This window comes from Natator depressus, chromosome 1, assembly GCF_965152275.1.
Source record: "Natator depressus isolate rNatDep1 chromosome 1, rNatDep2.hap1, whole genome shotgun sequence".
Classification (NCBI taxonomy): Eukaryota; Metazoa; Chordata; order Testudines; family Cheloniidae; genus Natator; species Natator depressus.
In genome coordinates this window covers 304,615,644-304,640,209 of record NC_134234.1, presented here as the reverse complement: position 1 = coordinate 304,640,209, position 24,566 = coordinate 304,615,644, and the positions used below count along the sequence as shown (strand labels likewise).

General features: G+C 40.3%; 1 protein-coding gene across 1 annotated transcript in view; it reads right to left on the bottom strand.

Moving 5' to 3' along the window:
* Nucleotides 1–24,566, bottom strand: part of CPED1 (cadherin like and PC-esterase domain containing 1) — a 217,806-nt gene that overhangs the window by 114,260 nt on the left and 78,980 nt on the right. The window contains exons 8-15 of the mRNA XM_074942311.1: nucleotides 15,666–15,808; nucleotides 13,728–13,812; nucleotides 11,372–11,539; nucleotides 8,849–8,953; nucleotides 6,002–6,171; nucleotides 3,760–3,819; nucleotides 918–985; nucleotides 495–539 (exon numbers count right to left, since the gene is read on the bottom strand). Coding sequence (XP_074798412.1) covers nucleotides 495–539; nucleotides 918–985; nucleotides 3,760–3,819; nucleotides 6,002–6,171; nucleotides 8,849–8,953; nucleotides 11,372–11,539; nucleotides 13,728–13,812; nucleotides 15,666–15,808 — 844 coding nt within the window. The remainder of the gene's footprint in view (nucleotides 1–494; nucleotides 540–917; nucleotides 986–3,759; nucleotides 3,820–6,001; nucleotides 6,172–8,848; nucleotides 8,954–11,371; nucleotides 11,540–13,727; nucleotides 13,813–15,665; nucleotides 15,809–24,566) is intronic.

Below are 24,566 nucleotides of genomic sequence, written 5' to 3'. Positions count from 1 at the left end.
GAACCAAAAATATTGTATTCCTGAACAGATATTACTTGATCAGGAAGGGGTTAAGCACTGAACTAATATCCTGTATGATAGTTGAGCACCCAAAAATTTAAAGTTTAAAAGGCCACTTCATAAGAACAACTGTATGCAAAAGGAGAAACTATAACTGTCCTTGAAAAACTGTCTACATGACAGTCAGTGGTATAACCAGAAGAAAAACCATAAGGGCTTTGAGATCAATGAATGTCCAAACATTAACATTAGAATGTAAACATAACAATGGCTAACTTTGTGCTTGAGAGTTACTTTGCATAGCTGACTCATTATTGATGGATTCAGAAACATTCTGGCTACTTAATAAACCATGTTTCGTTATTAAGGACCTAAAGGCACTCCATTCCCTAAAGAAAGTTGCACAGACACTATAAAAAATGTGTTAAAGCAGTGCCACCTTTTGCATAAAGTTCACATGTTCTGTCAGTACAAAGATATAGATCTTGACTTACCATGACTACAATGCCTTCCTTTAGTCTCATTGGAAAAATGTAATTCTAAAGGGCAAACAGAAACAATTAACTGTGTCCTACTCTGCACACTGCATGCAACCCCTATTTGCAGAACCCAAAGAAAACAACCCTCTCCCCCCACACATAACTGAATTATACAAATAAAAGGGGACACTTGTATTTATTTCAGTTTGGGCCATATGCTGCTTGCTCTACTCCCACTGGAGTCCATGGAACAACTTTCATGAGTTAGGGAGATAGAATTCAGCCTTTTATGTTTAGTAAATGAGCCACAACCGTCTAACTGGAAAGCACGAATGTAAGAAACACATCAGTTCATCTGAACCACAGACATTCCCAGATTTTTGGAACAAACAGGAAAAGCATGTGGTATATTACAAGTAAACCAGTCTGATGTCCTACCTTTCTGATTTTTCATTACGTTGAAAGGAGTTCTTTGTTTAACACCTTCTTTTTCTGGGAAAGAATTCCTATCAATGCAATAGTATAGACATTTCTAGATCAATGAGAGGAACAGAATCCATGGAAAACACTTTTTAAAAATTCCTGTCTCCCTTGGCGTGGGGCATGGTACTGTAGTTTTCTGAACAGAAAGATGCACCTCTTGCACTCACATTCCCAATACCAGCAATCTTACCTGAAATGAGCATGATGGAAAACTCACAGCCCGTAGTAAACAATTGCCCATAGCAAGAAAAGGAGAAAAGCAGAAATGAATCTCAAGAAAGTAGCTTAATAGGGAGGAAAACTGGAAGGGGAGGGGTATCCAAGAACAAAAGCTTTCAAATTGCTTGTACATTACTTTTTTACCCATTTTTAATATGCAGTTCGGGTTACAATTTGTACAAAAACAATTTCTTTAAGACAAGTAAAGACTTGAGTAACTGGTACATGACTGAATTTAGGTTAGTATGGATATATACACTGGAATGAAGCAGACAGAAGTAATATTAGACTATGTACTTGCTAATCCAAAACCAAATTATATGCCTAAAGCTAGAATTCATACACATTCTTACTTTATCAAATGAAGACTAGCTATCTGCAACTACTCAGGAATAGGTTTCAGAGTAGCAGCCGTGTTAGTCTGTATCCGCAAAAAGAAAAGGAGGACTTGTGGCACCTTAGAGACTAACAGATTTATTTGAGCATAAGCCACTTCATCGGATGCATTCAGTGGAAAATACAGTGGGGAGATTTATATACACAGAGAACATGAAACAATGGGTGTTGCCATACACACTGTAACGAGAGTGATCAGATAAGGTGAGCTATTGCCAGCAGGAGAGCCGGGGGGGGGGGGGGGGGACTTTTGTAGTGATAATCAAGGTGGGCCATTTCCAGCAAGAACGTCTGAGGAACAGCGGGGGCATAGAGGAGGAGGGAAGGAGGAAATAAACATGGGGAAATAGTTTTACTTTGTGTAATGACCCATCCACTCCCAGTCTTTATTCAAGCCTAAGTTAATTGTATCCAGTTTGCAAATTAATTCCAATTCAGCAGTCTCTCATTGGAGTCTGTTTTTGAAGTTTTTTTGTTGAAGAATTGCAACTTTTAGGTCTGTAGTCGAGTGACCAGAGAGATTGAAGTGTTCTCTGACTGGTTTTTGAATGTTATAATTCTTGACGTCTGATTTGTGTCCATTTATTCTTTTACGTAGAGACTGTCCAGTTTGGCCAATGTACATGGCAAAGGGGCATTGCTGGCACATGATGACATATCACACTGGTAGATGTGCAGGTGAACGAGCCCCTGATAGTGTGGCTGATGTGATTAGGCCCTAGGATGGTGTCCCCTGAATAGATATGTGGACACAGCTGGCAACGGGCTTTGTTGCAAGGATAGGTTCCTGGGTTAGTGGTTCTGTTGTGTGGTGTGTGGTTGCTGGTGAGTATTTGCTTCAGGTTGGGTGGCTGTCTGTAAGCAAGGACTGGCCTGTCTCCCAAGATCTGTGAGAGTGATGGGTCGTCCTTCAGGATAGGTTGTAGATCCTTGATGTTGCGCTGAAGAGGTTTTAGTTGGGGGCTGAAGGTGATGGCTAGTGACGTTCTGTTATTTTCTTTGTTGGGCCTGTCCTGTAGTAGGTAACTTCTGGGTACTCTTCTGGCTCTGTCAATCTGTTTCTTCACTTCAGCAGTTGTAAGAATGCTTGATAGAGATCTTCTAGGTGTTTGTCTCTGTCTGAGGGGTTGAAGCAAATGACATTGTATCGTAGAGCTTGGCTGTAGACAATGGATCGTGTGGTGTGGTCTGGATGAAAGCTGGAGGCATGTAGGCAGGCATAGCGGTCAGTAGGTTTCCAGTATAGGGTAGTGTTTATGTGACCATCGCTTATTAGCACCGTAGTGTCCAGGAAGGTCTTGTCAACTGCTGGAAATGGCCCACCTTGATTATCACTACAAAAGGTTCCCCTCCCACCCCGCTCTCCTGCTGGTAATAGCTCACCTTACCTGATCACTCTCATTACAGTGTGTATGGTAACACCCATTGTTTCATGTTCTCTGTGTATATAAATCTCCCCACTGTATTTTCCACTGAATGCATCCGATGAAGTGAGCTGTAGCTCACGAAAGCTTATGCTCAAATAAATTTGTTAGTCTCTAAGGTGCCACAAGTCTTCCTTTTCTTTTTACTCAGGAATATGTCACCAACTCCAAATTTGTTAATTCAGCAGATTTCCTCTTACAATGAGTCAAATCCATTTTTGGACATGACTGGAGGCTGGCAAGGTAGATTTACAATAAGCTCTTCCCTACGCAAACCCTGTATAGACTGACAAAGAGAAATGACAGATGAAGAGATCCAAAGGGGCTCCTTTCAGGAGTCATATGTTTCCCCCCAAAACATTCCCTTTGAAGTCCTCTTGAAGAATTGCATTGCCAGAGAAGCCTATTGTTCATCAGTTTATGATTTTAAAAGACATAAATCCACTTTCTATGTGTGTGTGTGGTTGGTGGGGCGAAGATGGTGAAATCTTACTTTGTGGCCAACCCCCACAAATGTTTTAATGAGACTTGTAGAAAGGACCATTAAAATGAATCATTGTCAGTCTTACATCAGAACACAAAGAATTCAGGATTATCCCACCGAGATAGGAAAAGTGGCAACTAATTTCCCTACTGCCGGAACTTAGCAGATCTGTGTATGTGTGTTGGGCTTGTGCTCCCCAGAAACTGCCCTAAAGCTGTTCATGTTCACAGATGTAATGATAGGCATTACAAGTTCACTATTTGTTCATTCTCACCTAGGCTTTGACCATTTCATGGTAGTCCTAGATGAGTTTCTGGAACTCTTCTTGATTTTCCTGTGGAAGAAGTGCAGAGAATTCACTAACTTCACTGGGGATGTTAAAATTGCAAATAATCATGTAGATGGAAACGTGGGTGAGTAATGCTGACCAGTAAACTCCTTTGAGTAGGGTCTTCATTCTCTGATTTCATGAGCACCAAGATACAAAATCTAAATCAAGAGGAAATTTTTCAGGGAGCCTCCTTAACTGTCCATTTATACATCCATAAGGGGTAGCTGGTCATGCAGTTGCCAGTTTGTACATGAAACCACAGATCTTGCATATGCCGATAAGTGGGAACAATTAAGGAGCCCATTAAAAATTTGGCCCAAATCTATGAAAGTCAGGATAACAGTCCTTTTGAACAAAACTCATCAAGGCTATGAACCTCAGGAAAGCTTAAAGTTTAAACAAAATGCTTAAACAGGCTGCCTTGGGATAAAGCTTAACTCATGTCTTTTCAGTTTTCAAGCATTCATAGCCATTTACATAGTGGGTATGTCTACACTGCCAAAAAAGAAGTGTTTGCACAATATCATTCAGAATTTGTGGAATGAAAGAAACAGAAACTGGACCTCTAACTATTTCACAATGTACACAATACATGCAAGTCACCTCCATTACCAGTAGGTGAGCTGTACACTTGCATTCAATGTCATTAGCAAGGAGAAAATGGGTATGGAAAATAAATATGAATTTCCTCAGCTTTAGAAGAAATACATAGAGTATCAAAATTACAATACCATTATTTTTGTTCTTTCCAGCCAAAAAACTTTGTTAAGATGATGTTAAAATGGAAACTACACATCATCAACTAAGGAAGGTGGTAGGAATCCATACAAGAATATTGTAGTTAGCAATGATCTAATAAAAAAAAACCCACTAGGTCTGTCAATTAATCGGAGTTAACACCTGCGATTAACTGAAAGCAAAATTAATATGTTAATTTTTGATGCATTAATCGCTTATCTGTGGGCGGGCAGGAGGCATTGGCGGGGGGTGGGGGAGCTGAAGAAGACCCAGCCCACAGCTTCCCAGGCACCGGGGTAGGGGGGAGGGCAAGAGCCCCATGCCCCAAACCCTGATAGTGGCTGGAGCCCTGAGCCTCAAGGGGGGCTGGAGCCCTGCACCTCATGCCCTGAGCGGGGCTGATGTCCCATACCCTATGCAAGGCTGAAGCCCCGAGCAGGGCTGAAGCTCAGAGCTCCCAGCCCTGACCCTATATTGCAAAATACAGAAAAACCCCAAAACATTTAAATAATGGTATTTTAATATTGTTTAACAGTGCGATTAAAACTGCGATTAATCACAATTAATTTTTTAATCTCACAATTAATCGTGATTAATTTTTTTAATCACTTGACAGCCCTAAAAGGATCCCAAACCTTTGATGAATTTTCTAACTGTGACGAACACCTCTATTTTTTTTTAATAAATCATAATTCACAAAACCTTGTGTATAAGTAATTTTTTTTTCAATTTTGGTTGAAAAAATGTCCCTTTTCCCACTGACAAACAATTGGCTTACATTTTAAAGTCTGTTTCCACATGGGAAAGGCTGAAAACTTATTTTTATTTATTTATTTCAAGTGAAAGTTTAAGTCTACAGCAGTCACGATCATAATTTAAGCCCACTGCAGTCAACATGCCAGTCTGATATTATTATTTGAAATCTTAATAACGTTAAAAGTTAGAGTTGCATTTAAAATTAGATTTTCAGAGGAAGGTGTCTCAAGTGGGGCATCCAAAATCTGTGACAACCCAAAATCACTAGTCACCTCTGAAAATCTTGGCCCAAGTTTTTATCTCCTGCCTTCTTTCTTGTTTTGGCTTCAAAATTGGAGGCAAGGAGCAGGAGACCTTTTGAACTCTATTAAACATTCCTATTTTCAGGGTGTAGTAATTCAGAAAATTCACTTCAAATCTACTAGAAAAATTCTACCCCCTCACCCCCGCGATTTTGCCACCAATAATCCTGTGTGTTAGAAGGGGGAGAAAAGGATCCCAAACTGGATTTATCTGGAAATTCAGATCAACCTTAACAAAGGAATACCTCCCAACACACTATAATAAGAAACACTGAGCCAGTGCTTTGGCTGGCGTTAATTGGCATAGCCCCTCTTAAGTCAAAAGCTCTACACTGGTTTCCACCAGCTGAGGATCTGGCCCTAGAAATATTATCTAATAGCCATCTTACCATCCTGAGAGATCTGGACGCGCTTCTTTATTCATGAACTGGAACTGCTCAAGTAAATTGGAAAGAAACCAATGTACTGTCAGGACTGACCCAAGCTTTCCCATCGGGTCTACCATGTGATAAACATCATGCAGCAAAGTTTGAATCTTGGGTGCAGAAGACGGGAAAAGCTGAAAGAGAGAAAGTTGATATGTGTCAGATTAGTAAAGGTAAAAACACTTTTTCATAGATTTTTCCTTTATATCTCTAACTGAATCACATGTTGGGGTCTGGTCCTGCAAACCGTTACAATAGGTTAGATGCATACTATATATGTAAAACATAACAAGGAAGCTAAGAAAAATTAGGAACAGATTACATGTGTTTAATAGAATATCCTAGCATTCATATTAAGATACATTCCCAAAGTTATGCTGATTAGCATGCCTTGCAAAACCATGCTTACTGGTCCCAAAGCGGAAGTCTTATCCCTCAGTCTTCTGTGTCTTGCTTATTTGACTCTCAAGCTGAGATGAACTCTTCCCTGAACCAAAAGACCATGCCATAGACCTTGCCATCACTAAGCAGAACTCCCTTTCTTTCATTACTGAATTTCCTCTTTGTTGCTACCAAATCATTTCCTATATGATCACTCACCTCCATCTGTCCCATGACCTTCCAGGACCTTCAATTCCTTACTGCCCGTGACTTCTCTGATGCTCTGTGTCCCAATACTTGCTGCTCTTCCTTCGCCTCCACTGATCAGTTGTTAAGTCCATTAACACCACTCGCTCTATCCTTGACTCCTTTGTCCCTCTTTCCCCCCGTATAATTTACCCACCAATCCCCAGCCCTGTTGCTCATCCCACCTCTCTGGCAGAGATCCAGACATCAGGCAGACTTCCTAGACACAGATTTGTTCTCTTTTCTTCTTTTCTGCCTTCTTTTCTGCCACCTTCCTTGCAGCTCTGCCTTGCCCTTATTGAGTCCCAGGCATATAAACCCCAACATTTATTAATGGCCACTGACACCTTCCTAAAACCTTCCCCTCTCCTACGTCCTCCACCCTCTATGCCCAGGATCTCACTGACTTCAAGAAGAAAACTGACAACATCTCTCATGACCTCCCTACTCCTTCCCCACTCTCCTTCTCGTCCTTTCCATCCCCAGCACACTTTTCTACTGTCACTAAAAGGTCTTGTACTTTTTCCAATCCCTCCACCTGCCCCACCTCTGCACCAGTGTCATTCCTTCCTCCATCTCACCCTTGACCTCTCACTGTCCTCTGGCTCCTGCTCCAAGTACCAGAATGGTTTGGTTCCTCAAGTCTCAAAAAACTGACCCTTGATACTATTACTTTTGCCAACTACCTCTCCAGCTCCCTCTCTCTTTACCTCTAAAATCATTGAATGACCCATTTACAACCATTCCCTCAATTTCCCCCCTCTAACTCTATTCTAGACCACCCTCTCCACCCCACCGAATACATACTCGACAAACATTTCCATTCATCTCTTCCTACCCAAATCTCAGCAGCTGTACTCCATGCTCATTCTTCTGGATCTCCCCACTGCCTTTAAAACTGTTGATCACTCCCTATTCCTTGACATTTTATCCCTCCTTGGCTTCCTTGGTACTATTCTCTCTTGGAAGTCTTCCTACCCATCTGATTGGTCCTTCAGAATCTTTCCTCCTTCCCCACACCCGCTTTGGGGGGATTCCCTCAGGATCTCTCAACGGTACCCTCCTTTTTTCCCCATTACACATTAAGTGCATTATCTGCTCACACAGTTTCAGCTATGATGGCTATGCTGATGATTCCTAATCTATCTCCCTCCTTCCAATCCCTCATCTCATGCCTCATTCTGCCTCTTTGACATTTCTTCTCAGGTTTTCCTCATTTCATCTCTCAACCACTCCTCTCCAGCCTTCTCAACACCCACATCGCCGCCACCTCTCCATATGGAATGTGGTCTCCAAAATGATTTTCTGACTATGTCATTCAGACCATGTCACCCACTCTTTAAATCTCTCCACTGACCCCCTCCAATCTTCTTCATTGCATTCAATTTAAACTTCCTGTCCTCACCTTTGAGGTCCTACATACTCTACTGCCCACAACTATCTGACCTCATCTTTTAACACATCACCTCTTGCCTATTTCACCACTAATGCCAGCCTTGGGGCCACATTTGTTCATTTTTCTCGTAAGTGTCTTCAAGACTTCTATCAAGCCCTACACATTTCCTACCTAACTGATTCATCAAGCCCTTTCCTTCTCTCATTTGTATACCTCAGACCATTCACCTTTTCTGTGAGCTCCACAAGAAATGAGTCTGACATTTTCTCCTATCCTGTTATCCTCCTTGTTTTTATTTTAGGAAGAATTGGCAGAATCCACAAGACATACGCATGACCAAACTGAGTATCCACATGATTTTACTGCTGTAAACTTCATTCTTTCCCATTCCATCCTCTCTCACTGTTTGCTGCCCCCCTCTGCATCACACCATCACATCATATCTAAAGCATAGGCTCCAATATTGCAGTTACACATGTACTAAACTTTAGGCACGTGATAGCATCCTTCTTAAAAATTAAAAACTTGTGATGTACTACAATTCTGTTCTGTTGTATCGTTATTAAATCAATCATGATTTTATGATGTCTTAAAGAAAAGTACCTGGATTCTGACCATTTTAGCATTTATTTAAATGAGAAATAAGAAAATAAATCCATAATGTTTTCAAAGATTTTAAAAGTAGAAACACTTTCTTCTTAAATAACTTACAGTTGAACTACTATGATATCACATCAAAGGAAATTGCACAATACCAAAAAAATACACAATAATAATGTTTACTTTACCAGCTCAAATTGTCCCATACTCTTCAGCTCTTTTATAAAATGAATCATTGAATTTATCTCTTCTAAAGACAGACATTGCTCATATTCCTTCTGGTAGTTTTCATCCTGCAAAAGAAAGGACAGGAGTAGCTGGTGCACACTAGGTGTACGTCTACACTGCAATTGGATGTGCGATTGCAGCTCGTATAGGCATACCCAAGCTAGCTTTGATATAGCTCGTGCAGCTGAAAGTAATAGTGAAGATGCAGTGGCACAAGCTTCAGTGCAGGATATACAAGTCCACCTGGAAACCTGGGTATGTGTCCCCGCCAGGATCATTGCCACCACATCTTTGCTGCTATTTTTAGATGCTCTAGCTAGACTAAAGCTAGCATGGGTATGCCTATATGAGCTGCAATCACATGTCCAATTGCAGTGTAGACATACCCTGGGGATGAGAGAGCTATCAGCTTGCTTGAATCATAGGAGAATAACACTGCTCTCAATCCCAGGGAAGGTGTTTACGATCATATTACTGAATTGATTGGAATACTGTTTCAACCAAAAAATGAGAGACAGTCACCGTGGTTTCTGTACAGATCAATCTACATTCCATGCTACACATGCTCTGCATGTTACTGAAAAATGACTAGAACAACAAAAGGAAGTTAACAACATGTGTATAGACTTTACAGCCACTTTTGACCACAGCAGCACTGTGGATACTGCTACACCAGGAGGGTGTGACTGAGGACATAGTGTGGCGCGTGGAAGAACTGTACCACCATACATTTAGCTGTGTGAGGGTCAACGGCTGTCCAGTTGAGTCAGGAGTAGGCCAGGGATGAATGAATACTCTCGCCTATGTTATTTAATGTCCTAATAGATGATCTGATGACAAATTGATTGAGGGCAAAGTAGAAGGTGTGAAATTTAAAGATTGGTCTTTAGAGGCTCTCGATTATGCAGATGATCTTGCCTTACTAGGAGAGACTACTGACCAACTACAACTGATGGCTGGAAGAGCTCTGAAAAACTGCAGAATCTATGGGATTTAAGATCAATGGTAATAAAACCAAAGCTATGTATGCCTCTTATAAAATGGAAACAAATGACCTGCTGACACTGCATGTAGATGGCACTGACACTGAATGGGTGAATAGTTTCATTTATCTGGGTAGTTGATTGACAGCAGAAAGTTCTATATCCGAAGTAACATGTCAGATCAATCTTGCATCAATGGCATTTCAGCATCTTTAAAGACCTTTAGGTGGTGGGATGTCTATGTGACAACTAAGACAAGAGTGTCCAGTGCAGAAGTGATGAGAACTTTTTATATGGAGCAGAAACATGGCCATTAAAAACAACTGAGGAGAGGAAAGAACAGTTTTCAGCATCAAAACTTATGGCATATTCTTAATATCTGTTGGTTAGGTTTGATTTTGGCACAAATAAGAAGATACTTAGACAATCCCAGCAAGTTGCAGTCTTGCACCAGTCGAGAACAAGACGACTGCAGTGATGGGGTAATGACCAGTGTAGAGAGAAAGGTATGCTTTTGTAGGTTTAAAAAGCTACAGTCAAAGGAAGCTGAGCATGCAGCCAACCATGAATCAGGTTGAAAGATGCAATTTTGAGGAATTTAAGAAGCCTAAGTCTTCCCATACTGACTCTTGGTGAAAGAAGCAGACTTGCAAGGGATCGTTCAACATGGTAGTCCACACTACACACCACAGCTATATCATAGCCATGTGAATCTGCTGCTGCATACCCTAGGTGGAGACCAATTTGCTTTGGCTATATTTAGCTGGTACATAGTCCCTTGGGCACCATACCCAGTGGTGAAAGTTAGAGCAGCCCCCTAGCTGCACTAACCTGAGTCAGGGCTGAGGCAAAGAATTGGGGAGACCAAACAAGCTCCCTGATAGCTCTTCCTTCTTCCAAGTCTGCTGTGTTCAATGTAAGTAATGTAAGTTTGGCGTAAGAGAGAATCTGGTGAGAGATAACTAGCACAAAGGGGTGTGTGAAGTATTTGCAAAGAAATATGATGTGCTGAAATGTGACCATTTTGCATTTTATAGATAATTTGAAATTAGTTCTGTATTCACAAACATTTCACAAACACTGCATACTTTGGTCCCATTATTAAGCTAAACTGGTTTTACTTGAAAACACACAGAATTTCACAATATTGCAGCTTTGAAAATATGAACTCTTGAGGGTTGGAAAATGAAGAAAAAGAAAGAAAGAAAGAAAGAAAGAAAGAAAGAAAGAAAGAAAGAAAGAAAGAAAGAAAGAAAGAAAGAAAGAAAGAAAGAAAGAAAGAAAGAAAGAAAGAAAGAAAGAAAATTCCATGCAAGGTGTCATCATAATATGTTTTTCACAGTTTCATACAACTCTGCCTAGCCCCAAAAAGTTCTGATTGAACAAATATTTCATTTTGTAGTTTAGAAAAAAGCCCTCACAAAGAAAAGGTTATCATTTAGAATTAAATATTTTCAATTAATTTGTAATAAGAAAAATGTTTACGAAATCCACTCGTACCTTAATCACAGCTAATCTGTAAATGTTCTGTAAAGCCTCAAAGACACTGGAAGCTGAAGACTTATTAGACAAGAGAAACTTGAATGTATCCTCAAGCAGGAATTCTTTTACAGTTTGGTCCTCAAAATTCAAGTCATCATCAACTTGAAAGTCAAAGTGTTCGTGCACCTTGAAAAAAAATGAATTAACATACAGTTTTCATATCAAATCCAGTGTTCCCCGATATATCTAAGCTGGATTTATTTATTTATTCAAAGGAATCATAAAAGGTATGAATAAAAAAGGAATCAAATGCACACAGATGGTAAACAAATAAAGTAGTAGTATTTTATTTATGTATATTACTTCTGATACAATAATCAGAATTGTAACACGGCAAATACTGACAGATTTCAGAGTAGTAGCCATGTTAGTCTGTATCCGCAAAAAGAAAAGGAGGACTTGTGGCACCTTAGAGACTAACACATTTATTAGAGCATAAGCTTTCGTGAGCTACATCCAATGAAGTGAGCTGTAGCTCACGAAAGCTTATACTCTAATAAATGTGTTAGTCTCTAAGGTGCCACAAATACTCCTCTTCTTTTTACAGCAAATGCTGTACTTCATTTTCTGTAACAATTACACATCATAGTGTTTGCTGACCTCTAGTGCACTGAGAAGAGCATAGCACTGTCATATAAAAATTAACGTGTGCTTTTGCAGCCTATTTTTTAAAAAATGTCCAGCCTTTTAATATATAAAAAAAATTAGAGAGTGAAGATTGCTAAATGACTACATGTTATACACAAAACTCAAGTTCTTAATGCTTAATAATGAGCATAACTTGAATACTTAAGGACATACATTTTACATTAGACATAATAAACAATCACATCATTTCTATCAATCTTAAAGAAATTCATTTTACAACCCCAACACAACTGCAATTCACATCCATCAGGGGTTATATAGAACATTCTTGTTTTCTTTACTTCTGTATCCAAATGTGTTTAAGAAATACTGTATTAATATCTGTTAATATTTAGTAGCTGACAGTAGATCTCTTTTAGAAGTACTTATAATTGCTTTTTTTAGAATAATGTTGTTACACATATTTTCATAGGAAAGCATTTATCACTAGTGATTTACTAGAACATGATATAAAATATGTATTTATTTTAACTTCCATTTGAGTCTGATCAAGATGTGTCTATAGCATGTAAAGAGAACTTCTGTTTTCAAAAGGGTTTTGATTTGAGGATTACTGATGAAAGTACTGTATTTATTTAGGGTCCAACTTGAGGTTCTTAAGTTGTGATGAAAAATGCATTTCTTTATACTTGGTAAGAACAATGTCTTTATATTTATTTTGTGGACAGTGCAAGGTTTACTATATCTACTCACTTCTTTGCATTCTGTAGCTGATGTAATAGGAAACTACACAGATTTCACTTAGCAACCTAAATTGATTTTTTTTTAATTAAGATTTATTTTTTAAATTTTGCTTCTGGAATGAACCCTGGGTATTTTTCAAATATATTTTTCCTTTTTTTCTTTTGTGCAGACAAAAGAAGACATAGCTTTTTTAAATTCCCTGAAGCAGAGCAAAACAGCTGGAAAGCTGGCCTAAAGGGACAGCTGAGAATTCCTCTGATGGAGGGGGAATAGTAGGTGGTACAAAGCTGGTACAATGGGCTCTCTACCACATTCCTCTTCCTCATGGTGTAGAGGGTATGTCAGGGTGGTCTGGGAAGCGGAAGTCAGCATGATGGAGGTCAGAGTATGTTGTGCTCCATAGATCTTTGTAGGCGTAATGGCCTCTAGGGAAGAAGTACAAGCCAGCACAATTTAGGGCAGCATTTAGACGTGCACAGGGAGATATTTCACCCAGTCCCAAGACCTCAGCCTCCTCCAGTCACCTATGCCAAGCTGTTCTCTAGCACAGCTCAAGATTGAGCCCCGTTCCATAGCCAGTGCCGGCTCCACTAGGCCACAATGCTTCCTAGCCAGGTTGCTGACAGATGTTGTTGAGATCTTAGTGCTGTAGACATCAATATTATTCCATAGTCCCTTAACAACTCTTCCAGTCCCAAGACTCCACTTACTAATGTATTCACACATCTATTTGTACATTTGTGCATAGTTGCTTAGTGGTTTGGGGGCAATCATCAACGACAATTCTCTACTGTACTTTTCTTTTTAGTCTATGCTCTTTTGGGAAGGGCCAGTTCCTTCCTTTGGGTTTGGAAAGCTCCTAAAACCAGGGAAAACAATTAAAAAAATACCAAAAAAAAATAAATCCCCTCCATCCATCTGATCACTTACTTGCTTTAAAAAATGTTACATGTTTTAAAAAACGTGATTGGCACTTGCTTACCTCAAGAACTACTGGATATGTGGAGGTGTTGAACCCAATGTCAAAGGTTAACATTTGAAAACACAGACTGCATCTGAAATTAAACCTGACAAGAATATGGCATGTGAGATAACTGTAAGTAAAAGAGAAAAAGTCAATAAAATTACATGCAGATAGGTTTAGATCCTCAGCTGGTGAAAATCATCACAGTTTCATGGACCTAAATGGAGTGATACTATTTACACCAGCTGAGATGCTGGCCTATAGACTTCAAGCCATTATGTTGTTTTTCACTGTTGTTTCTTTTAACAGGCCAAGTAAAACAGGTTACGTGTTAAAAATATTGTAACAAATCCATGGCCACCTAGGACTGGACAATGACAGAGAGGACAGAACCCTGTTCCTCTAGCAATGGAGAGCCCCCATGACTATAAGCAACGTAGTACTTCTGATACATAGATTAACAATACTGATCCCCTCCAGTAAAGAGGAGTTATGCACACACACACTGGCCAGTTTTGAACTTTAATTTAAAGATATAGTTAAACACAGTCTTGCCCACCTCATTCCCTAACCAATTTAGCAGTAGCTGCACTGAGAAATGCTACTCTAATCCATTGTTGCTGCTTCAGAAGCCCATTATTTTACTCTAAGACCCTAATTCACCACCAGATGCACCAAGCACAGACAGGGGATGGAATGGGGATTTCTAATGTTATGGGGTCTTTTTAATCTAGGCCCATTCCTCTCTTAATGTTAGTGCATTCTGTGGTACATGAGGGTTTTGGGGTGTGTTGGAGGAGGGGAACGATATAGGGGGAGGAAGTGCCTGCTGGAGGGTGTGGGGTTCTGCAACTGGGTGGATGACATTTTGGGGAAAACAGATGTTACATAAGGGTGAGTAGTAGCAAAACTCATGAGTTTCATTGTGACCCCAATGGTCTTTGCTGCAATTGTGTGGTGGGATTTTGGATTCATACGAGCCTGGAACTACATGAAAACTTGGATGTCCCATAAAACAGCCAACCCGTCAATTTGGTTTGGTGAAACTATGTGAACCAAAACTAGCTGGTTTTGCACAACTCTTAAAATAACTCTATATTTATATTCACAGTCTCTCTCTTACACACACACACAATATAGTCTATAAAGTTTTGTTCCTACTACTTTAGGACAAATAATGAACTTTATTGCTGCTAAACAACTAAGTCCTCAAGTAGCGGTATAAAACATGTATATTTACTATAAAAAAGTGAAGTATCTGGTCCATATAAAACTAAAAAATCCAGTAGGAAAGACTGCAATAACCTAATCGTCCTATAAAAAAGTGATACAGTATTATTCAGGCATACTTCATGAGGTGTAATACTTAGGACAGTATTCTAAAATTGTGCTAATATTCAGATCAGTTGCAATTCCCTGATTCCCTGCTCCAGCCCTGGTTATAGCTGCCAGGGGCTGCTCTAATTTGCACCAGTCAGCTACAGTCCCCAAAAGGCCATATACCAAATGGAGACAGCTGGAGCAGAATAAGCTTTGGCAACTCACTCTTTCATCCCTCAACACCCTCTACGCTAGGGGTTCAAAGTAGGGAAGCACAGGAGGCAGCTATGCCAGCATCAAATCCATTGGGAACTCCCCCATTTGTGGTAGGTTTCTGCTCGCTTTGTACTGCCTGAACAATACAAAAGCAGAAGAACAAGACACAGAATCTGACCCAAGGTATTGATTGTAACTCCTTGACCTTTTTTGAAATAATATGTTTGGCCCTCAAGTTGAGAAGGTTGGATGCCGCTGCTGTGGAAAATCTCTCTTCACCAACCACATTATTTCACTCTAATACCAAGTATGAAATACCAGTTTCTTTGTAACAGCAGAATCTGTGTACTCAACTACTTTCCATAATATTCTAAAGAACTTGACAATAAACTTACCATTTATTTATTGGTAGCTTCTTACCTATTGAAGGTCTTTGGTCCCACATCAGGTGATTCACTGAATGCCTCAGCTACCAGTAAGAGTTTACTTATTGTTTCTTTCATATTATCAAAGGCTTGCTGAGGGGAACTGGATTTGAAGAATGTCTCAAAAAATCTTTGTAGCTGTGAAAGATGTTACACAAATTCTTAAACACTTATCCTATTATACTTTTAAGGATCGTACATTAACAGGCTTGCAGATGTCAAAATTGCATAAGAATGCCAGTTTTATTTTCTACCCGGTCCCACATTAAATGAAGAATGAAATTAAATGTTCTCTCAATATTCTAGCAGAGAAGTTATTTGCATTTATAAAAAAGCAAATCTTAAATAAACTGTGCATTAATTGGTACCAGAAGGCACTGCATTTAGACACAGAAGTCCCACAGCCTAAATTCACTTTCATAAAACATTTTGCTATTAACATATTACATGAAGTGGAAACATCTCATGCTTAGTTCTGCTGCAGTAGAAAAACTTGACAGCATCAACATATTCAAAGCCAAATCCTTTCTTCTTTGTAACATATTGGGCCAAAGACTGATGTCCTTCCCCTTTGGCTATGAGCTCTGAGCCTGAGTAAACAAGTTTTATGCAGAGGATGGAAGAGCAGTCAGGGTGAAAGCAATCCTCACCCCATCATGTGGCCAGCCACATCATTACTAATACAACAATCCATGTAATAGTGATGGGTCTCCTGCACATGCCTTACGTGAGGAGTTTAGCCCCATGGATCCCCATATTGGCATATCCACTGGCCTGTACACCACCGCCCCCTCAACTTACTCCCACCATTTGTCCAAATCCACCTTTCCCACCACAGCAGGAAGAGGGCTAATGGAGCAGAACACAGGAGGAGCACAGTTCTCACACATAGTGGGACCAAGACAATTCTTGCTGATTTTAGGGGTGTTTGGGCTTACAGTGGAAGGAGCTGCATTTGGCCCATAGTTACAGTGCAGTGATATTATAATTACTTTTGCTTAAGGGTAAGTCATGAAAAAATGAATGAATTGGCTAAACCAACAATAACATGCTTTTTCTTATTCCCCTTTGGTGTTAGATTAAACCAACCAACCAACCTCCAGTCATGTTAAATAAGCATTGTGTGGGCTCAGTGACACAAACTATTTCATTCTAAAAAGAAAAAAGAAAAGGAGTACTTGTGGCACCTTAGAGACTAACCAGTTTATTTGAGCATGAGCTTTCGTGAGCTACAGCTCACTTCATCGGATGCATAGCATATCGTGGAAACTGCAGAAGACATTATATACACACAGAGACCATGAAACAAAACTTCCTCCCACCCCACTCGCCTGCTGGTAACAGCTTATCTAAAGTGACCATCAAGTAGGGCCATTTCCAGCACAAATCCAGGTTTTCTACTGTACTTCTCAAAAACACACACAGTGTTTTGAATAATCAATTAAAGGCCTGAAAGGCAGACTACATATGATTTAATCAAATACTTCCCATTTGCAATCTTCACACATGCATGCTCATGGATAGATCAGAAGTGTGGCACAACTAGGGCTTTAGCTTGTTTACATGTAATTATTCCCTTGAGCTAGCTTCTGTTCCTGGATATTCTTTACGAATGCATTTGTGGGGACAGATTCTGGGGCTGGCCACCAAAGCAACCCAAAGGCCCATAAAGTTGCTGTAGTTGAGGATTTGCATGACATGGGGTAGAATTGTTCTAGACATCGCTACATTGTCCTCTTCTATCCCCAACCCCAGTTTAGGGGCCACATCATGGGCATGTTGAGGAGACGATGTGGCCACAGAGTTCTGTACTCTGGAGATCACTGGCTGGCATAACTGGGGTTCGTTGCAGCCAGGTACAAATTGTAGCAACCCTGCTGGAATCTCAGTACAGGAGGCTCTTTGGGAGCCTCCACTTGACATATCAGCAGTGTGAAGGGGCCAGCCCTACAATGGAGAAGGCCTGATTGATTAGGCAGCAGTCTGAGAAGGGAGCTGAACCCTTTGTCTCCAGAGCCCTGCTTTGTTAGATGACTGGAAGGAAATGCCACCCCTGACTTCTTGCTTCCAGCCCACCTCCCAGTGGAGGAGCAAAACTGCTACAGAGCAAGAGCTCAGCCCTGCTCAAGCGAGGACAGGGAAGGGGTATGCAGGCCACCTGATTGGCTCTGGGAGAAGGCTACAGGGCATGGACAGATAGCATGCACTGCTGCTGCTGGAGGGTAAAAAGCCTAATCACAGCCAGACCCCAGTACTGGGAGATTGACCCAGACAGCAAATCAGGTGCACAGACATAGCCAAGCGGGGAGAGCAGTCCAGACCCAGCAGAAGCAGCCCTGACCTGCCTGGTGACCCTGGGGACAGATTCCTTGAGAGGCAGCCAAGCCTGGGACTTCCCACTGCGAGCTCACACTACAGCACTAGAGGCAGGAGGTACTCTGTTCTAGAACGGAGCCTGGAGGGCCATTTGGACTAGTTGTTAAGTTAGGGCTATTTAAGTGTCGAGGACTCGTATTACGTTTTGGGTTATACGTGTGACTTCTCATAGCAGCTCTCTGCTAGTCCCTTTTACTAATTGTGGCTGTTTCCTTCCTGGCTAGGTGGCAGATAAAGTCATTGGTATTGAACATGGGTGCAGCATTTACTTCAGGTTAAATTCCTGCCTCTTCAGAGGGGTGAGGGGCAAGTGGGGTTCTCTACCGTACCGAGCGTGGCATTAGCAAATATAAAGCCTGTCAAGGGCAAGATACATTTGTTCAATGTGTTAGTACAGGCACCTTCACAGGCAACTGGTTTGGAATGTGGTATCAAAACAGAAATAAGAAAAGGTACAAAACAGGTTAACAATCAATACGGACTGGTGGGTTGGATCTTAGGTGACATAGAATGTGCTTTCTAACTTGTAAGCAACCCTGCAATAAATGTATGTTGTGTGGGAGGACTTATGTTGAAGAACACCTTTTGTGTAAGGAGAACATGCAGTGAGATAAGAATTGCTTCCTGAAGAGAGGATATATATGTCTCCTTTTCAGATTTTTGGCTACATTTTAAGCAATAATAATGTATATGGAGACAGCTTGGCAAACCAGAGTGCCAGGGTCACAGTGCTCCACTGTGCAGTGATCCCATTGTAGTTTCACAGCTAAGGGGATATGCATAGCTGCAGGGTCTTTATTATGTGACAGGTTTTTTTTTTTAAATGTCTGAGTGTTTTATTTTAGTGAAGAATAAATCCTTCTTAATAGGATACATTTTTTTCAACATAAGCCTTTCTATCTGCAGTTAGCGTTCCTGCATTCATTCCTTTTATGTTGCACCACACGGAAAATAGCTATGCTTAATTATATTTCTTCGCCAAGTCCACACAATCTGTGTATTTATGTACACACACACACACACGCCTCTTTGATTATGCATTTGAAGAAACAAGGATAACCAATGCATCTCCCAACACACAGACTGGATGTGTGCAAAACGGCCAAAGAAACGTATTCCACAATAATTCTATTCCAAGCACTGCGCACTGCCACACGTAGATCTATCTACACGTGGTCTTCTACCTACAGTGGTTGATGAATCATTGTCAGTCGAAGAAGTTGTAACATGTAATGGGAGAAAAATGTACCCATAATCAAAAACAATGGTTCCAGAATACATCACAGAGAAAAAAATACAGTGATTTATCATTAGTTTATAGTGCTAGCTGTTGAATATGCCTATTTATTCTCACCCAGATTTATTATTATGTGATGACATTTCCCTGTTCCTTTGACACAGCACTTGATGAAGGTGGAAACCAAGACATTATTCAACTACTTTGTATAGTAAATTTCCTATTTGTGCATATTTTTTCTTACATAATCTAGTTTTAAAGGAAGTCTGTTAATAGATTAAGCCACAAATTCATCCCACCTAAAGTTTGTTTTAATTCATTTAAGTGGAAAATGTTCTCTGAGTATCATTTTATTTTAAATTACCCACTTATTTCAGTGGTTACTAGTAATCCCTGAGAATGTTGTTTTCTAAATTTCTGCTGGTGGGGAGGAAGTGAAAAAAGGCCTCTAACAACCTTTCCTCTAATGAGCTCTGCTGTTAAGGCCAAGACCAAAGCCCAGTGAAGTAAATAATAAGACTTCCACTGACTTTAATGTACTTTGAGTGGGAACTGGAATAACTATGACCTCCTAACCCAGGTCCTGGGCTTTTGGAAATGATGAGGTGGAACAGCAGTGGTGACCCACCAACAGAATTCCTTATGGATCCTCTTGTTGCTGGGGGAAGACTTGGGCCTTCCCAAAATACCATGTTATTGGAGAATAATGGAGGCAGACTTCCAAGGATTCGGTTTCTGGAAGGGGAAATATAATTCCCAATAATAAGCAACTGCTTCTCTCTAGGATTTGGGGTGGCCTGGACTTCCACCATTAAAGATATGCCCCCTGGAAGTTTGTAAGACAGAAAAAGAGCATAAAGAAGTGAGTTAGGAGGGTCAGATGACAGTCTTACTTTCCTGTCTAAAATACACTCTCACTTAAAACGTTGGGATTTTTTGGAGGTAGTGAGCGGTAAGAGAGAGAGGTGGGTTTTGACTTTAGAACCAAACAACTACGGCAACATTACAAATGAAGGCCCTGATCCTGCAAACACATATGCGAGTGCTTAACAACATACAGTAGTAAAGTTAGGCACAGGCAGAAGTGTTTGCACAATCAGGGCCTAATTTCATTTATATCACAAGCTTAATTCAAAACCTAATCGAGAGTTAAGGATACATAGAGTTCTTTCACGTATGTTTCTGCCAAAGAAATAAAGGTAAAAATTGGGTAATTAAAACACCCTTATAAAATAAAATGAGGTGGGGAGGAACACTGAAAGTTTCTGTTGTGTCAGAAGTTTTGCTCTTTACTTACATGTATGTTTTAATTCTATTTTACATTAAAAATTATTTTTGGAAGGTCCTGAGGCAATATCCAAAGAGGCCACATGAGGGCAATATTATCACCTGATTTTCACAATGTGCAGCTCTAAGTGAGAGCCCCAAATCATATTAGAAGGCATATTTCCCGAGAGCATACTGTTCCTGTTTTGTTTGCACATATGTTAACTTGGAAAAAACATCTTGTTTATTCAAATTTTCAAATGCACAATACACAAGAGACAATTTCAATGGTCGGTAATTTTGGCTTACACCATGGAACTGTTACACAGCAACTAACTTTAATGAGTTCTTTTTAGTGTGATGCATGCTTTGAAAGTTACTTCTGAACAATGTTTTAAGATGAGCACCTAAATTTGCACGAGTTCACAAAATGGGTAATTAGACCCAGAAAACGATCAGGCACCTACCTACCCATTTTGCATGTGCACATACATGGAATCAGATTCTCAGCTACTCCTGTGGCAGTGCAAAATACTACCTACTACATAAGGTAAAATGTCAGATGATGCAGAGCTCTGTGCCAATTGCTCTCCCATAAGACATGATTGGAGCCATGTGAAAGCAAATGCCTCCTCTAAAAGATGGTAGGTGGGATGTTGAATAGATCAAAATGGTTAACCTGAGTAATTAAACCATTTTCTAAAAATTCTATATTGACATGACAAGCTATGCAAGTGTTGCCAAAATATAAAAAGACAGAACCCTTGGTTACCAAACAGCCACAACCAGGATCTGAAGATAGTTAGGGGAATACTGCTCAAGAGAATTAAAGTGCTAATGTGCACACGCGGACGCAAGTCCAGTCTTCAAGTCCTACACAAAATAGTGCAAAGCACCTGATGGAAATAAGAGTCTCCCCTTTTGGTGAATACTGCATGACCTGTCAACCTTGAGGTAATTAACAAGTGAAGAGCATTTCACACATCAACACTGGCAATATACAGGAAAACGTTTAGGCTTCAATTATTTGCTCAGCGAGAGTGCACAATGTCTCCTGACATGAACAGGAATGATGACACACTGATTGGACATAGATTCCTTGATATGTACTTTATGCAATTATTTTTCAAGGTTTCTATTTTTTTTAAGGCACAGATGGTGGATAAAGTCACTGTAAACCTCAGTCACTATAAGCAGGGTGAGTAAAAGTGATTTGTAAGAATTATGTATAATAGTTGTAAACTACTGACATTTTGGAGCTGCACAACAAATAATGAGCATTTTTTCCTTCATTCACAAGAGAGATACTTCACAAAGAAATCCCACATTTCAGAAACGTGTGGCTGAGGCTGAACATTTCTAGTTATTATGGACCAAATTCCTCAGCTGTCATCAACTGGCATAGCGCCACTGGCTTCATTCAGAGGTCCTGGCTCATTGTGTCTGCTGTAGGCGGGTAACTGGCATTATAGGTTTGGCTGAATACTCTGTGTCGTTTATTGAAAACATGCTCTACGATCATGACAAAATGGTTTATAGCTGACTTATAGACAGGGAGAAAAATACTTATTTTAAACATTTAATTTTCCACCATTATTTCCAGAACGAAGTGCTATTTTCTGCTTCTTCTGCACAGTGCATCTGATGCTGCATTCTATCAAGCCCAGAAATCCTTTATGTATTTTCCACATATGCTAGCTGGTCACACCTAGAGAATTTCTATTGTTAGATTATACAGTGCCTTGCTTTTACTGGTTATTTCTTGGAGACTCTCTGACTTCTCTCAAGTTCTATATAGAATATCCGTTTATAGTTAGAGGCAGCCTAATATATCCTGTTCTCCATCATTGTATTAATTTGCATTTAAATGTACATCACCATAGAAGTGCTTTCTCTGGTGACTCTTGTTTGTATAACTCTTGCCGTTCTGACAACTCTGTCTAAAGCTGTGGAAGATATAGGACCACAGAAGCAGTAACCAGACTCGAACTCCTCTCTATGTGCTGCTACTTCTGTCTATCACTTTTATTGCTTCTTCAGCTGCCAGAATGTTCTGTAAATGGTGGCTGATGCCCCTTTTTGAAGACTTGTCTCAGCGCTGATTATTTTCCAGAGTGCAATTCCACAACTACTAATGATTATTATCCTCCAAGCTAGTTCCTAGTTACGGGATTATAATGATGCCACTGGACACTTGTAATATTTTCAGTTAACTTAAAATTAAATTAAATTCAGAGGAAACAGAGGTCTGTTCAGTGGGTGACTTAAATGAGGAAGACCAATTAGTTTCCACAAGGGGAGATGGTAAAAATGAGTAACAACATCATCTCGTAGGCTTCAATATGCTCCAACATTTTAGCATTATCATAGTAGGATTGTGGCATTGTAGCATAATGCCAGCACTCACGCTGATTAAGACCCAAATCGTGCCCCCTACCCAAGTGACTCAGTTGGGATCTGAGGATCTTCTTGTGGGCAAGTGTGGAAGCAGCTTCCTCAACCCTCAAGCAATGGTGCAGGAGTTGAGACACTCCAGGTGAGACCCATAGAAGACTCTGTAGCCCTAGTGTCTCCCTTCTGCAGAAGGAAGGATGGAATGATCCACAAGGCAGCAGATCCTCTGGCATTGCAGGAAGAGCTGCTATGTCGCAAGCAGTTTCTCACTAAATGGAACAAAGGAGAAGCAGGATACCCATGAGGAGGCATGTGCCACTGGGCAAGATGGGTCACAGTCTCTCGCCCGCCACCTGGAGATGACAAGATCTAATCTATTTTAGGCACTTATAAATAGGGTTGGCAGGATTCGATTTGTATTTCTTTATGCGTTTTTAAAGTTTTTATCAATTTAAGTTTCCAGAATTGCATGAAATTGTGTGTGGGGGAGGGGAAGACAATTATTTAATGACAAGAGACCCTGAAATTCAGAAAGTTAAAGCTTTATAACCATTAAAACACAAATATTAACACCACATGTCAAAATACACAAGGTGAATATCTTTTTAAGTCAAACTCTAATAAGTTTCCAAGGTGCATTTTTCTTACTTTGCCTAGCTGTAAATGTCTATTATTACTGACGGAAATATTTTCCCAACAATTTGTGTGTGTGCAGTGAAAGCATCATTTACTGGCATTTACTGATAAAATCTAATCCTTTCAAGCCTGTTTATAAAGCATCCATCTTCACAGAACCTAGGATCCTAAGGGTGGTGCACTGGAGGCCCATTCCCTCCATCTTACAGAGCATTTCCCTTAGTTCGTGACCACTTCTCTCATAAAGGGCAACTCTGTGGCATCTCTAGTTCAAAAAATTAAAGCTCTCAAACCAGCCCTTATTTTAGGTACTGGTTTTACTTTCTTCCATAGTGGATTAACACCAAGCTAGAAAAAGCTTCATCACTGCAGTGTCTGCACAGTTGTGCTGGAGAGCGTAACAACACAAGTGCACAAGTCCATGGGGCCGGACGAGTTGCATCCGAGAGTGCTAAAGGAATTGGCGGATGTGATTGCAGAGCCATTGGCCATTATCTTTGAAAACTCGTGGCGAACGGGGGAAGTCCCAGATGACTGGAAAAAGGCTAATGTAGTGCCAATCTTTAAAAAAGGGAAGAAGGAGGATCCTGGGAACTACAGGCCGGTCAGCCTCACCTCAGTCCCCGGAAAAATCATGGAGCAGGTCCTCAAGGATTCAATCCTGAAGCACTTACACGAGAGTAAAGTGATCAGGAACAGTCAGCATGGATTCACCAAGGGAAGGTCATGCCTGACTAATCTAATCGCCTTCTATGATGAGATTACGGATTCTGTGGATGAAGGGAAAGCAGTGGATGTATTGTTTCTTGACTTTAGCAAAGCTTTTGACATGGTCTCCCACAGTATTCTTGTCAGCAAGTTAAAGAAGTATGGGCTGGATGAATGTACTATAAGGTGGGTATAAAGTTGGCTAGATTGTCGGGCTCAACGGGTAGTGATCAATGGCTCCATGTCTAGTTGGCAGCCGGTGTCAAGTGGAGTGCCCCA